We start from the raw sequence: 17,286 nt of genomic DNA, 5'->3' as shown, positions 1-17,286 counted from the left end.
GGGATTCTCTGTCCCTTTCTCTCTCTCTGATCTCTCTCTCCTTCTCTCTGTCACACAAAAATAAACACACATTAAAATTATATGGCACAAAATAAAGTAGTTACCATCAAATTTCACTAAAAAGTAAAATAACATACCACACATGACCTGCTGGGAGAAAGACATGTAAAATGGCAAACACAGATGAAAACATAACTGTGTTCACAGATGAGAATTATTTATACTGTCACAGTCCCTTCTGCAAGAAGTGATCTAGAAGTGCCGCTCAAACACTGGTTTTAAATTTGAAACAAATCTAAGTCTGGAGCTTGATATATAGTGAGAGGATATGCAAATAGCCACCTCTATGTGCTGATAAAACCAGCTCAGCCCAACCCTGCACCTGGGAGAGGAGCCCCAGCCCCGGGAGTCCCAGGTGTTCCCATTCTGCGATCAGCACAGAACACACACACACCTCACCATGGAGTTTGTGCTGGGCTGGGTTTTCCTTGTTGCTCTTTTAAAAGGTAATTCATGGTGAACGAGAGACACTGAGTATGTGAGTGGATATGAGTGAGAACCAGTGGATGTGTGACAGTTTCCTGACCAAGATGTCTTGTGTCTACAGGTGTCCAGTGTGACGGGCAGCTGGTGGAGTCTGGGGGAGACCTGGTGAAGCCTGGGGGGTCCCTGAGACTCACCTGTGTGGCCTCTGGATTCACCTTCAGTAGCTATTGGATGCACTGGGTCCGCCAGGCTCTAGGGAAGGGGCTACAGTGGGTCGCATATATCAGATATGATGGAAGTAGCACAAGCTACGCAGACTCCGTGAAGGGCCGATTCACCATCTCCAGAGACAACTCCAAGAACACGCTGTATCTGCAGATGAACAACCTGAAGACCGAGGACACGGCCACATATTACTGTGCAAGAGACACAGTGAGGGGACCTCACTGGGAGCCCACACACAAACCTCCCTGCAGGAGGGGATCAGCACCAACAGGGGGCGCACACTATGCACAATTCTGCTTTGTGTTACCAGGAGCAGGTGAAGATGGAGGTTGCAGGCAGGTTTCCTGTCAAGGTCTTGGGGCTTCCTCTCCACACAGCAGTTTCTCCAGGGAGCCTCTCTGGTCACAGGGTTCTGTGTTTACCTATTAACTGTGTGAATTAGATCACTGTTTTCCTAGGAAAACTACCCTAACATGCACAAAGTCACAGTTGTTTGCATTGCTTCCTCCTGTCCCTCAACATGAATGAATTACAGATTTCCTGAGGCACAATAGCTGAACATTTACATGATTCCCAGATGCACTCCCTGTGCAGCCAGGACCACAACCTCCCACAGCTCCCCATTATCTTCACCCAGCCCTTGTCCCAATCAAACAACGTGACACTTCCTTCATGGCACTTTGCTACTCAGGACTTTAAATGAGCTACAGCTTTATTCAATTCCTCTAAACAAGAGATAAATCATCTCCATGTATTAGTCAGGATTCCCTCGAGCAACAGAACCCAAAGCACATTGGTTTCTATGACAAAATATGTTGAGAAGTCCCATGATACTGTCACAAGTTGGGGAGCCAGGAAAACCAGTGGTATAATTCTCGCCTGATTCTGAACTAGTGTCTAGTCTCAGAACCTGCAGAGCCTATGATGTAACTCTAAGAACAAGGGCAGGAGGAGACCAATGTTCGTGTTCAAACAAGCACATGGGAAGTAAAAATGAGGGAATTCTTCCTCCCTATGCATCGGATTCTACTCAGAACTATGATGGAATGGGTGATGCCCAGGCAGAAAGAAACCATGGATGGAAATGCCAATCTCTTCTGGAAACTCATCACAGACATACACAGAAACAGTCGTGAATCTGGACACCCATGACGCAGTCAAGATGACACATAAAGGTAATCATGACACGTCAACCTGCTGTAAATGTCGAGTTCAAAAACTGAAGATTTAGAAGTCCATGCCATCACTGGGGTGGAGCCTGGTGGGCATAGCAGTGCTCCTGTGGAGAAGGAGCCCCCAGGCCCATAGGGACTGCTGCGGTTTGAGGATCCCCTGGGTCATATCGGGTGAGACAGTTACCTTCTTGGAGTGCATTTGGGAGACAGGGCATTGCCCCTCATGGGGCAGGAGAGCTGACAGGCACCATTGCACTGCCCTGGTCATTAGCATAGGAGCCTCTGCTGAGAGCAGCTAACTGAACGCTCCCTTCTTGTTCTTCCTCACCATGAACTCCAAGCTCCTAGTGTTCACGCAACTGCGCTTCTGGGATACCAGCTCCAACCACATCACAGCAAGACACTGTCCCAGAGGATCAGTGGAGTCCCTGTGGCATTGAGTTCAACTATTTGGTGTATTCAAACCCAGCTAGAGCTCCTGAGATAAAACATAAGAGTCCTGAGCTGCCAGGTGTGCCAATGGATTGCACAAAGGCAGGGTGAAGGCCGGGTTCTGAAGGAAGCCTGGGACCCATGAGTACAGATCGTTCTATGTGAGGGCTTCCTGAACAGGGGTGGCTGGAAACTCCAACTGCAGGGACTAGAGAAGGAGCTGATGCCAATATTCCTCCCACCAATTATCATGGACAGAATTCAGTGAGCAGCACAACACCCCCCAGTAGAAACTGAGCCACTGACACCAAGCCATACCCACCTTTCCTTCCTCAGGTGCTTCCTTACTAGGGAAAGAGTGCCTAGAACCCAGACCACCATTGCACCCTTCCTTCCAAAGACCACCATATACCCCCACAGGCACCAAGTCTACTGACCATATAGTGAGGCATAGCTTCACCTCCAGGGGAAATAGGAATTAGCCTCTTTTAATAAGGGGACCAAACTCACCTAGTTAAAACTCACAACACTATGGACAAAGTTGAAAAACTCTCCCGTGGAGGCAAGGAGAACCCTGAAGAGGACTGACCTGAGGGACAGAGCAGCCAATACATGACAGCACAGTGCACACAGCACATGCAAGAAATGCTTCCAGAATGTCAGGTTGTCAACAGGATGTAAACATTTCTCAAAAAAAGACACTACTCTAGAAGCAGAAAACATAACAGGATTTTCCTAAAACACTTAAGAAAGCGGAGACATGGACATGCAGAGTGATGGAGGAATTCATTCCAAAAGAAAAAACGATAAAAGGACATTGCCAGGGATATAATTAAAACACATATAAATAATAAGCCTCAAACAGAATTTAATACCTATCATAAGGAAACAGAACTTTTAAAAACTATCCTAAGAATACTAGCTGTGCTTGAGAAAGTCTAGAAGGCATGAGGATACCCTGACTACAGATGGAAAAGACCTAAAACCAGGTCAGGCTGAAACTTTTAAAATGCTGTAACCGAGATGTGAACCTGATTGGATATAATGAACTCAAGGCAGAAACAAGCAGATGAATGAGTAAGTGACATGGAAGATAAAATTTTGTGAGAAATGAGGCAGGAAAGAAGCAGGAAATATTGCATCACAAACGTATACTTAGGGAATCAGCAACTCCATAAAGTGTAATAAAATTCTTTTCAAAGGAGTCCCAGAAGAAGAAAAGGAGAAAAAAGGGGAGAAGTTTTGTCTGAGTGCATTACAGTGGAAAATTTCCACTAAATGGTGAAGGAAACAGACGTCCACATCTATGAGTCACAGAGAACTCCCACTAAAAGTAAAAAAAAAAAAAAAAGCAGGCCGACTCTGAGACATAACATAGTAAAATTCACAAAATACACAGATTAAAAAAACCCTATAAGCATGAAGACAGAAGAGTTTGCTAACGAATACGGGAAGATAAAAAAAGATTATGGCAGAAGTGTCCACAGAAACCTGCAGGAAAGAAGGGAGTGCATGATATCCTCAAATGTTCAATTGAAAATAAGGCAGTCAATGGGGGAGAAGACAAGATGGCAGAACAACATGGGAGATTTTTGTGTGTCTCGCGTCCATGAAATACAACCAGACCAACACTAAACCATCTTACACACCTAGAAAACTGATTGAGGATTAACACGACAATCTTCACAACCTGAACCACAGAATTCAACAAGTACGTGGTGTGGAAAGGGGACCTTGGGGAGCAAGAAGCTGCAGGATGGGAGGTGCTTTTGCAGGCGGAGAGAGGACAGAGACTGGGGAGTGGGGGAGAAAACAGGAAAAGCACCCCTCCCCAAAAGCAGCTGGAGAGAAAGTGGAAAATTGGAAACAGCCACAGGGACTAAACTAAAAAGGGACAAAGGAGAAAGGAGAGTATGTAAATTCCACTAAGACTATAAACAAGGGGAGAACAAAGGCTGCAACTCTACAGCTCCATACGTGGAGGTGCTCTGGTGGGAAGGGAGAATCCCAGGAACAGAGTGGGGTCCAGGATGTTCTCAGGCCACACGGGGAGAGGCAGTTGCACTGCTGGAAGGACATTTGGAGGAGACTGCCAAAGCCATCTGGTCCCAGCAGACCCCGGAAAACGGCCACATTTGCTGGTGCTGGAACAAGGTCATTTAGGATGAAGCCTGGTGCCAGATGTGTGTTGTGATTTTCCATAATCCATGAAATGCTGCTGCTACACTCTCTTGCGAACTTTTTCTGGGGCGGGCTGGCACCTGGCCAGTCTCGGGGCAACGACAACAACAGTGTCCAGCAAGCGTTCCTAGGTGCAGCAGATATTCGGCCATTGCTCATTCGGCCATTGCTTGGTGAGACCCGCTCATTCGGCCATTGCTTGGTGAGACCCTCCCACAGAGGGGCAGAACAGGTCAAAGCCACGGTCCTTTGGACGTAAGGGACCGGGGAAAACAGCCGCGTCTGTGACAAAACTTGGGAGAGAGGTGCGGCCTGGGGCCTGGTCATGGAGAGTGAAGGAGTGGGGAGTGGACAAGGGCTGAAGACAGAGGATGGTGCGTGATTGCTGACCCAGGAGAACAGACTGGGTAGCTGGGTGGCGCCATTTTGACCTCTCCCGCGCATGTGAATTCGCACCTACAAGCACCGCAACAATCCACCCCAGGAGCCTAAAAGCGCCATCTCGTGGACAGCAGAGCCATTACACTGAGCCCTGCCCAACTGGGCCAACTGGGCTCTTCAGGAACACAAGTCTCACTGCCCCTTACTTTATGGACTATAAAGACCTACATAGACTGACATCTAGGGGATAACGAAGTAATTTCAGTCCTACTTCAATCTGTTAGCAGGTTCATCTAGTCAATTTTCTTTCTTTTTTTTCTTTTTCTCTTTTACACTTATTTTCTGTTTCTTGAATGCAGAAAGAGAAAAAATTATTTTTATTATAAATTATTATTAAAAATATTTTTCTTTAATTTTTACTACTATATTGTTTACATTTCTGTAATTTTTTTTTCAAATTCTATTTTACTTCCATCATTGTAATTTACTCTACTTCAGTGTATTCCCATTTTGAAATTTCCAAACAGTTTCCTTTTTATTTTTTCTTTCTTTTTCTTTTTTTATCTTCTCTCTTCGTTTCTGTAGTTTTTCTGGAATGCAGAATGAAAAAAATTCATTTCACTTTCAATTTCTATTAACAATATTTTTCTTTAATTTTTTTTACTATATTGATTGCTTTTATGTAAATTTTTTCAAATTCTCTTTTACTTCCATCATTTTATTTTAGTCTACTACGGTGTATTCACTTTTTGAATTTTCAAATGATTTCCTTTTTATCCTTTTTGTATCTTTTTTCTCTTTTTTGTTTCCTCTCTTTTTTCAAGAATACAGAAATAGTAAAAAATCACATGTATATTTAATTTTTATTAAAAATATTTTTATTTATTTTTTCTACTATATTCTTTACTTTTCTGTATATTTTTTCAAACTCTATTTTACTCCCATCCTCTCATTTTGGTCTACTTCAGTGTCTTCATTTTTTCAAATTCTCAAATTATTTCCTTTTTTTTCTCCCCCTCCCATTTTTTCCTCTAATCTGTCAAACCACGTTCAACACCCAGAACAAAACACACCTAGGATCTAGCATATTCCATTCAATTTGTGTGTGTGTGTTTAATTTTTAATTTTAATAGTTTTGTAATTTTATCTTTTTATTTCAATTTTGCGACCTCATTAATTCCTTTTCTCCATTCAAAATGACAAAACGAAGGAATTCACCCCAAAAGAAAGATCACGAAGAAACGACAGCCAGGGATTTAACCAACACAGATACAAGCAAGATGTCTGAACCAGAATTTAAAATCACAATAATAAGAATACTAGCTGCAGCCAAAAATAGATTAGAATCCCTTTCTGCAGAGATAAAAGAAGTAAAAAATAGCCAGGATGAAATTTAAAATGTTATAACTGGGGTGCAATCACGGATAGATGCAGAGGTGGCATGGATGGATGAGGCAGAACAGAGAATCAGCATTATAGAGGACAACCTTATAGAGAATAATGAAGCAGAAAAAAAGAGGGAGATTAAGGCAAAAGAGCAAGATTTAAGAATTACAGAAATCAGTGACTCATTAAAAAGGAACAACATGAGAATCATAGGGGTCCCGGAAGTGGAAGAGAGAACTAGGGGTGGAAGGGTTATGTGAGCAAATCATAGCGGAAAACTTTCCTAACCTGGGCAAAGACACAGACATCAAAATGTAGGAAGCACGGAGGACTCCCATTAGATTCAACCAAAACCGACCATCAACAAGGCACATCATAGTCAAATTGACAAAGCACTGAGGCAACGAGAGAATCATAAAACCAACAGGGAAACAAAGTCCATAACTTACAAGGGAAGACAGATCAGGTTTACAGCAGACCTATCCACAGAAACTTGGCAGGCCAGAAAGGAGTGGCGGGATGTATTCAGTGTGTTAAATCAGAAAAATATGCAGCCAAGAATTCTGTATCCAGCAAGGCTGTCATTTAAAATAGAAGGTGAGATAAAATGATTCCCATACAGACAAAAATTAAATGAGTTTGTGACCACTAAACCAGCCCTGCAAGAAATTTTAAGGGAGACTCTCTGAGGGGAGAAAAGATGAAAATATATCTGTATAAAGAAATACATAAATACCAAAATCAACAAAGATTAGAAAGACCAAAGAACACCACCATAAACTCCAACTCTACAAGCATCATAATAGCAATAAACTCCTATCTTTCAGTACTCACCCTAACGTCAATGGACTCAATGCCCCAATCAAAAGACATAGGGTAACAGAATGGAGAAGAAAACAAGATCCATCTATACGCATTTTACAAGAGACCCACTTTAGACCTAAGACACCTCCAGATTGAAAATAAGGGGATGGAGAACCATCTATCATGCTAATGTTCAACAAAAGAAAGGCCGAGTAGCCATATTGATATCAGACAATCTAGACTTTAAAATTAAGACTGCATCAAGAGATGCAGAATGGCATTTTATCCTTCATAATGTAAGGGTCTATCCACCAAGAAGACCTAACGATTGTAAACATTTATGCGCCAATTGTGAGAGCACCCAAATATAGAACTCAATTAATCACAAACATAAAGAAACTCATCGATAAGAATACCATAATAGTAGGAGACTTCAACACCCCATTCACAACAATGAACAGATCACCTGATCAAAAAATCAATAAGAAAACAATGGCTTTCAATGACACACTGGACCAGAAGGACTTAACAAATATATTCAGAACATTTCATCCTAAAGCAACAGAATATGCACTCTTCTCCAGTGCACATGGAACTTTCTCCAGAATAGATCATATACTGGGACACAAATCAGCCCTAAGTAAGTACAAAAAGATCGAGATCATACCATGCATATTTTCAGACCACAATGCCATGAACTCAAAATCAACCACAAGAAAAAAATTGGAAAGATAACAAATAATTAGAGACTGAAGAACCTACTAAAGAATGAATGGGCTAACCAAGCAGTTAAAGAAGACATTAAAAAGTATATGGAAGTCAATGAAAATGATAACACCTCAACGCAAACCTCTAGGATGCAGCAAAGGCGGTCATAAGAGGAAAGTATATAGCAATCCAGGCCTTCCTACAGAAGGAAGAAAGATCTCAGATACACAACCTAACCTTATGACTAAAGAGCTGGAAAAGGAACAGCAAATAAAACCCAAAACCAGCAGAAGGCAGGAAATACTAAAGATTAGAGCAGAAATTTGTGCTATCGAAACCAAAACACAGTAGAACACATCAATGAAACTAAAAGCTGGTGCTTTGAAAGAATTAACAAAATTGATAAACCACTAGCCAGTTTGATCAAAAAGAAAAAGGAAAGGACCCAAATAAATAAAATCAAGAATGACAGAGGAGAGATCACAACCAACACAACAGAAATAAAAACAGTAATAAGAGAATGTTATGAGCAATTATATGCCAATAAAATGGGCAATCTGGAAGAAATGGACAAATTCCTAGAAACATATACACTACCAAAACTGAAACAGGAAGAAATAGAAAATTTGAACCGACACTTATCCAGTAAGGAAATCGAATTAGTAACCAAAAATCTGCCAAAAGACAACAGTCCAGGACCAGATGGCTTTCCAGGGGAATTCTACTGAACATTTAAGGAAGAGTTAACACCTATTCTCTTGAAGCTGTTCCAAAAAATAGAAATGGAAGGAAAACTTCCAAACTCTTTCTATGAAGCCAGCATTACCTTGATTCCAAAAACAGACAGAGACAACAGTTAAAAAGAGAACTATACACCAATTTCCCTGATGAACATGGATGCAAAAATCCTCAACAAGATATTATCCAACCAGAAACAATAATACATTAAAAAATTATTCACCACGACCAAGTGGGATTTATACCTCGGATGCAGGGCTGGCTCAATATCTGTAAAACAATTAACGTGATTCATCACATTGATAAAAGAAAGGACAGGAACCATATGATCCTCTCCATAGATGCAGAGAAAGCATTTGACAAAATACAACATCCTTTCTTGATAAAAACCCTCAAGAAAGTAAGGATGGAAGGACCATACCTCGAGATCATAAAAGCCATCTATGAACAACCCAATGCTAATATCATCCTCAATGGGGAAAAACTGAGAGCTTTCTCCCTAAGGCCAGGAACAAGACAGGGATGTCCACTCTCGCCACTGTTATTCAACATAGTATTGGAAGTCTTAGCCTCTACACTCACACAACACAAAGAAATAAAAGGCATCCAAATTGGCCAGGAGACGGTCAAACTTTCACTCGTCATGGATGACATGATACTCTATATAGAAAACCCAAAAACCCCACCAAAAAACTGCTAGAATTGATTCATGAATTCAGCAAAGTGGCAGGATATAAAATCAACGCAGAGAAATCGGTTGCAATCCTATACACCAACAATGAAGTAACAGAAAGAGAAATCAAGGAATCTATCCCATTTACAGTAGCACCAAAACCATTAAATACCCAGGAATAAATCTAACCAAAGAGGTGAAAAATCTTTACACTGAAAACTATAGAAAGCTTATGAAAGAAATTGAAGAAGACAAAATATGGAAAAACATTCCATGCTCCTGAATAGGAAGAACAAATATTGTTAAAATGCTGATAGTACCGAAAGCAATCTACATATTCAATGCAATCCCGATCAAAGTGACACCAGCATTCTTCACAGAGCTAGAAAAAGTAATCCTAAAATTTGTATGGAACCAGAAAAGCCGCCGAATAGCCAAAGAAATCTTGAAAAAGAAAACCAATGCAGGAGGCATCACAATCCCAGACTTCAAGCTATCCTTCAAAGCTGTAATCATCAAGACAGTATGGTACTGGCACAAGAACAGACACTCAGGGGCATCTGAGTGGATCAGTCTGTTAAGCATCCGACTTTGTCTCAGGTCATGATCTGGCAGTTCTTGAGTTAGAGTCCCACATCAGGCTGTGTGCTGACAACTCAGAGCCTGAAGCCTGCTTGGAATTCTGTGTCTTCCTCTCTCTCTGACACTCCCCCGCTCATGCTCTGTCTCTGTCTCTGAAAAGTAATAAATAAATGCCAAAAAATAAAGAAAAAACAAGAACAGACACTCAGATCAATGGAACAGAATACAAAATCCAGAAATGGACCCACAAATGTATGGCCAACTAATCTTTGACAAAGCAGGAAAGACTATCCAATGGAATAACGACAGTGTCTTCAGCAAGTGGTGCTGGGAAAACTGGACAGCGACATGCAGAAGAACGAACCAGGACCACTTTCTTACACCATACACAAAAATAACCTCAAAATGGATGAAAGACCTAATGTAAGTCAGGAAGCCATCAAAATCTTCGAGCAGAAAGCAGGCAAAAACATCTTTGGTCTTGGCCGCACCAACTTCCTACTCAACACGTCCCCAGAGGCAAGGGAAACAAAAGCAAATGAACTACTGGGACTCCTCAAAATCAAAAGTTTCTGCATAGTGAAGGCAACAATCAGCAAAGCTAAAATTCAACTGACAGAATGGGAGAAGATATTTGCAAATAACATCTCACATAAAGAGTTAGTATCCAAAATCTATAAAGAATTTATCGAACTCAACACCCAAAACACAATCCAGTGATGAAATGGGCAAAAGACATGAATAGACACTTCTCCAAAGAAGACATCCACATGGCCAACCGACACAGGAAAAAATGCTCCACATCACTCATCATCACGGAAATGCCAATCAAAACCCCCATGAGATATCACCTGACACCTGTCAGAATGGCTAACATTAACAACTCAGGCAACAACAGATGTTGGCGAGGATGCAGAGAGAGGATCTCTTTTGCATTTTGGGGGGCAATGCAAGTTGGTGCAGCCACTCTGGAAAACTGTACGGAGATTCCTCAAAAAACTGAAAATAGAACTCCCCTACGACCCAGCAATTGCACTATTAGGCATTTATCCACAGGAAACGGGCGTTCCTTTTCAAAGGGACACATGCACCCCCATGTTTATAGCAGCACTATCAACAATAGCCAAAGTATGGAAAGAGCCAAATATCCATTGATGGATGAATAGATAAAGAAGAAGTGGTAAATATATACAATGGAGTATTACTCGGCAATCAAAAAGAGTGAAATCTTGCTATTTGCAACTATGTGAATGGAACTGGAGGGTATTATGCTAAGTGAAATGAGTCAGTCAGAGAAAGACAAAAATCATATGAGTTCACTCATATGAGGACTTTAAGAGACAAAACAGATGAACATAAGGGAAGGGAAACAAAAATAATATGAAAACATGGAGGGGACAGAGCATAAGAGACTCATGAATATGGAGAACAAACAGAGGGCTACTGGAGGGTTTGTGGGGGGGGTGGGCTGAACTGGTGAGAGGCACTAAGGAATCTACTCCTGAAATCATTGTTGCACTATATGCTAACGAATTTGGATGTTAATTTTTAAAACTAAAAATAAATACTAATTAATAATTAAAAAATTAAAATATTTTAAGAGAAAATAATGCGTGATCATGCTGTTGAGGTAAATGTTTCTTAAAGATTATGCCGAAGCCTCCAGTAATAAAGGTAAAAATCCAAAACTGAAAAAAAAAAAAAATTCTTCATATTGTCACACCGCCATCCACACAAACTAATGTAGAAGTGCGTCCCTAACCCTGTCATTCACTTTTACACAATCAAATCTAAGTCTGGGGCTTGATATATATGTCAGAGGACATGCAAATGGGGCCCTCTCTGTGCTGATAAAACCAACCCAGCCCGACCGTGCAGCTGGGAGACAAGCCCCAGCCCCGGGAGTCCCAGGTGTTCCCATTCTGTGATCAGCACAGAACACACACACCTCACCATGGAGTTTGTGCTGGGCTGGGTTTTCCTTGTTGCTCTTTTAAAAGGTAATTCACGGTGATCGAGAGACACTGAGTCTGTGAATGGATATGAGTGAAACAGTGAATGTGTGACAGATTCCTGACCAACATGTCTTGTGTCTGCAGGTGTCCAGTGTGACGTGCAGCTGGTGGAATCTGGGGGAGACCTGGTGAAGCCTGGGGGATCCCTGAGACTCACCTGTGTGGCCTCTGGATTCACCTTCAGTAGCAACTACATGAGCTGGATCCGCCAGGCTCCAGGGAAGGGGCTGCAGTGGGTCGCAGCAATTAGTGGTAATGGAGGTGGCACATACTACGCAGACTCCGTGAAGGGCCGATTCACCATCTCCAGAGACAACGCCAAGAACACGGTGTCTCTGCAGATGAACAACCTCAAGACCGAGGACATGGCCACATATTACTGTGCGAAAGACACAGTGAGGGGACCTCACTGGGAGCCCAGACACAAACTCCCTGCAGGAGGGGATCAGCACCACCAGGGGGCGCACACTATGCACAATTCTCCTTTGTGTTCCCAGGCGCAGGTGCAGATAGAGGTTACAGGCAGGTTTCCTGTCAGGGTCTGGGGCTTCCTCTCCACACAGCAGTTTCCCCAGGGAGCCTCCCTGGTTATATGATTCTGTGTTTACCTATTAACTCTCTGAATTAGCAACTGGGTTGTCATAGGGAAACTAGACTAACATGCACAAAGACACAGTTGTTTGCACTTGCTTACTCTGGTCCCTCAACATGAGTGAATTACAGATTTCCTGAGGCACAACAGCTGCACCTTTACAGGATTCCCAGATGCGCTCCCTGTGCAGCCAGGACCACAGGATCCCACAGCTCCTTATCCTCACCCAGCCCTTGTCCCAGTCAAACAACGTGACACTTTCTTCATAGCCCTTTGCTACTCAGGACTTTAAATGAGCTACAGCTTTATTCAATTACTCTAAAGGAGAGACAAACAATCTCCATGTATTGGTCAAGATTCCCCTGAGGAACACAAGCCAAAGGTCATTGGTTTCCAAAACTAAATATATTGAGAAGTCCCATGATCTACTGTCACAAGCTGAAGACCCAGGAAAACCAGTGATGTAATTCTTGTCTGATTCTGACTAGTGTCTAGTCTCAGAACAGGGAGAGCTGATGATGTAACTCTCAGAAAAAGGGCCAGAGGAGACCAATATTCCAGTTCAAACAAGCACATGGGAAGTAAAAATGAAGGAATTCGTCCTCCATCTGCATCAGATTCTATTCAAAACCTTAATGGAATGGGTGGTGCCCAGGCAGAAAGAAACCATGGATGGAAATGCCAATCTCTTCTGGAACACATCGCAGACATCCACAGAAACAGTGGTGAATCTGGGCACCCATGACACAGTCAAGATAACCCATGAAGTTAATCATGACAAGTCAACCTCCTGTAAACGTGGAGCTCAAAGACTGAAGATTTAAAAGTCGATCCCATCATTGGGGTGGAGTCTGGTGGGCACAGCAGTGCTCCTGTGGAGGAGGGCAGAGGCCCATAAGGGGAACTGTGGTCTGAGTATCCCCTGGGCTGCATGGGGAGAGACAATTCCCTTCGTGGAGTGCATTTGGGAGACGGGGCATTGCCTCTCATAGGACAGGAGAGCTAACAGGCACCATTAAAATTCCCTGATCATTAGCACAGGAGCCTCTTCTGAGAGCAGCTAGCTGGACGCTGCCTTCTGGTTGTTCTTCACCATGTACTCCAAGCCCCTAGTGTTCATGCAACTGCCCATCCGGGGTAAACCAGCTCCAGGCACAGCACATCAAGACCCTCTCCCAGAGGATCAGTGGGGTCCCTGTCATATTGAGTTCACACAATTTGGAATTTTCAAACCCAGCTAGAGCTCCTGAGATAAAACATAAGAGCCCTGTGCCACCAGAGGGGCCAATGGCTTGGACACAGACAGGGTGAAAGCAATTCTGACGGAAGCCTGGGACCCACAAGTGTTCTCTCTGTGTGAGGGCTTCCTGAACAGGGGAGGCTGGGAACTCCAACTCCAGGGACTAGACAGGGAGCTGATGCCAATATTTCCACCCACCAATCAGCATGGACAGATTTCACTCAGCAGCACAGCATCCCCAGTGGAAGCTGAGCCACTAACACCAAGCTCCACCTACTCCAGCCCCCATCAAGTGCTTGCTTACTAGGAAAGGGTGCCTGGCAACCAGACCACCACTGCACCCCTTCCTCCAAAGACCACCGTAAACCCCCACACGCACCAAGTCAGCTGATCATACAGTGAGGCATATCCTCACCTCTAGGGGAGATAGGAATTAGCCTCTTTTAACAAGCAGACCAAACTCACCTAGTGAAAACTCACAACACTGGCGACAAGGTCCAACACTCCCCACTGGAGGCAAGGAGAAAATCTGCAGAGGACTCTCCTGAGGGACAGAGCAGCCAAAACACGACAGCACAGTGCCACGGAACATAAAACAAATGCTTCATGAAGTGTCAGGCCCTGGACAGTATGTGAACACTCCGCAATAAAGATACTACCCTAGAAGCAGAAAAGATAACAGGATTTTCTAAAACACTTAAGAAGGCAGAGACATAGACAACAACATGATGGAGGAATTCATCCTAAAAGAAAAATGATAAAAGGTCAGTGTGAGGGATATAATTAAAACACATAAGCTAATGTGCCTCAAACAGAATTTCTAAAAACTCTCATAATGAAACAGGATTTTCAAAAGTATCATAAGGATAATAGCTGTGCTTGAGTAAAATATATGAGACATGAGGGATACCCTTACTGCAAACAGAAAAGACCTAAAAACTAGTCAGGATGAAATTTTAAATGTTGTAACCGAGATGTGAAACTGATTGGATGTAATGACCTCAAGGCTGAAAGAAGCAGATGAATGAGGAAGGGACATAGAAGATAAAATTATGGGGGAAATGAAGTTGGAAAGAAGAGGAAATTTAAAATATTGCATCACAAACGTACACTTAGGAAAATCAGCAACTCCATAAACTGTAATAACATTCTTTTGAAAGGAGTCCCAAAAGAATAAGAGGGAGAAAAAGGGGGATCCATTTTAGCTGAGTGAATTATAGTGAAAATTTCCACAAGCTGGGGAAGGAAACAGACATCCACATCTAGGAGGCAAAGAGAACACCCATTAAAATAAAAACTAGAATAAAAAGCAGGCCAACACTGAGACATATCATAGGAAAATGGCAAAATATCCAGATAAAGAAAAACCATAAAAGCATCAACACAAAAGAAGTTGCTAACTAACAAGGGAAGATTAAAAAAAAAAACTATGGCAGATGTCTCTACAGAAACCTTCATGCAAGGAGGGAGTGGCATCGTATCCTCAACATGCGCAATTGAAAATTATGCAGCTAAGAATACTTTCTCCAGTAAGGCAGTCATTCAGATACAAGGAGTGATAGAATTTCCCAGACAAACAAAAACCAAAGGAGTTCATGGCCTCTAAATCAGCCCTGAGAGAAATTAAAGGGGACCCTTTGACTGGGAAAGGAAGACTAAAAGTAACAAAGACTAGAAATAAACAGAGAAAATCTCCAGAAACAATGACTTTGGAGGTAACACTATGGCACTAAGTTTGTATCTATCAATAATTACTGTGAATGTAAATGGACAAAATGCTCCAATCAAAAGACATAGGATACCAGAATGGATAAAAACAAATACAAGATCCTTGTATACACTGCACACGATTGACTCATTTTCAAACTAAAACACCTGTAGATTGAAAGTGAGGGGAGGGTGAACAATTTATCATACTAATGGACGTCAAAAGAAAGTTGTAGTACCACACTCATATCACACTAACTAGTTTTCAAACCAAAGTTTGTTACAAGAGATCAGGAAGGCAGTATATCATCATAAAGGGGTCTATCCAACAAGAAGATCTGAAGCTTTAAATATTTATACCCCAAAAATGTAATACTGAAATATATAACTCAATTAATAAGAAACATAAAGAAACTCATTGATAATAGACAATAGTAGTAATAGAGAACGTTAACACTCCACTTACAACAATGGAAAGACAATCTAAGCTGAAAATCAATAAGGAAACAATGGCTTTGAAAGACACATGGACTGAATGGACTTAACAGATATATTCACAACATTCCATCCTAAAGCACCAGAATGCACATTCTTTTTGAGTGTGCATGGAACATTCTCCAGAACAGATCACATACTATGTCACAAATCAGCCCTCTACAAGTACAAAAAGACTGAGATCATTCCATGCGTATTTTCAAACCACAACACTATGAAACTTGAAGTCGACCACAAGAAAAGTTTGGGCAACACCACCAATACATTAGGTTAAAGAACATTGTAGTAAAAGCTGAATGAGATTTTCAGGAAATTACAGAAGCAATAAAAAATACATGGAAGCAAATGAAAATGAAAACATGCCAGTTCCAAACCATCTGGATGCAGCAAAGTTGATGGAAGAGTGAAATATATAGCAGTACAGGCCAAACTCAAGAAAGAAGAAAGGTCTCAAACACACAACCACTTTACAACTAAAGGAGCTAGAAAAAGAACAACAAATGAACCCTAAAGCCAGCAGGAACAGGTAAACAAAAAAGATTAGAGAAGAAATAAATGTTATAGAAACAAAGAAAAACAGTAGAACAGATGAATGAAACTATAAGTTGGTTTTTGTAAGAATAAATAAAAATGATAAACCCATGGGCAGACTTGGCAAAAACAAAAGAGAAAGGACGAAAGTAAATAGAATTTGAGAGGAGACATCGCGACTGACACCACAGAAATACAACTATGAGAAAATAATTTGGAGATTTATATGCCAACAAATTGGGCAATCTGTAAGAAATGGATAAATTCCCAGAATAATGTAAACTACCTAAACTGAAAAAGGAAGAAATAGAAAACAGGAACAGACTGATAATGAGCAAAGAAATTGAATCATTAATCAAAAATCTACTGACACACAAAAATCCAGGGCCAGATAGGTTCACAGGTGAATTCTACCAGATATTTAAGAAGAGTATAAAATATTCTATTTAAGTAGAATAGAATATTCCTGTCTTCACAAACTGTTCCAAATAATAGAAATGGAAAGAAAACTTCCAAATTCATCCTAGAAGATCAGTATGATCACGGTTCCAAACCAGATTAAACCCCACTAAAAATGAGACTTTCAGGCCACTAGCCCTAATGAGCAAGAATGCAACAACTGTCAAGAAAATACGTGCTGGGGCGCCTGGGTGGCTCAGTCGGTTAAGCGTCCGACTTTGGCTCAGGTCGTAATCTCGCAGTCTGTGAGTTCGAGTCCCGCGTCGGGCTCTGTGCTGACAGCTCAGAGCCTGGAGCCTGTTTCAGATTCTGTGTCTCCCTCTCTCTGACCCTCCCCCATTCATGCTCTGTCTCTCTCTGTCTCAAAAATAAATAAACGTTAAAAAAAAAGATAGAGAATACTTGCAAATTGAATTCACCAATACATTAAAAGGATCCTTTAACGTGACCAGGTGGGATTTATTCCTTGGCTGTAA

At 41.7% G+C, this 17,286-nt stretch overlaps 2 gene segments (V, D, J or C); both read left to right on the top strand.

Moving 5' to 3' along the window:
- The first annotated feature begins 381 nt into the window (after window positions 1-381).
- LOC123584398 lies at window positions 382-6,518 on the top strand. The segment is given in 3 exon segments: window positions 382-506; window positions 608-918; window positions 6,502-6,518. Coding segments are annotated over 3 exon segments (363 nt in total).
- Window positions 6,519-11,631: 5,113 nt separating this feature from the next.
- Window positions 11,632-12,382, top strand: LOC123583762. The segment is given in 2 exon segments: window positions 11,632-11,771; window positions 11,871-12,382. Coding segments are annotated over 2 exon segments (558 nt in total).
- The last annotated feature ends 4,904 nt before the right edge of the window (window positions 12,383-17,286 follow it).

The sequence above is a fragment of the Leopardus geoffroyi genome, chromosome B3 (genome assembly GCF_018350155.1).
Source record: "Leopardus geoffroyi isolate Oge1 chromosome B3, O.geoffroyi_Oge1_pat1.0, whole genome shotgun sequence".
Taxonomy (NCBI): domain Eukaryota; kingdom Metazoa; phylum Chordata; class Mammalia; order Carnivora; family Felidae; genus Leopardus; species Leopardus geoffroyi.
This window is presented reverse-complemented; position numbering and strand designations above follow the sequence as displayed.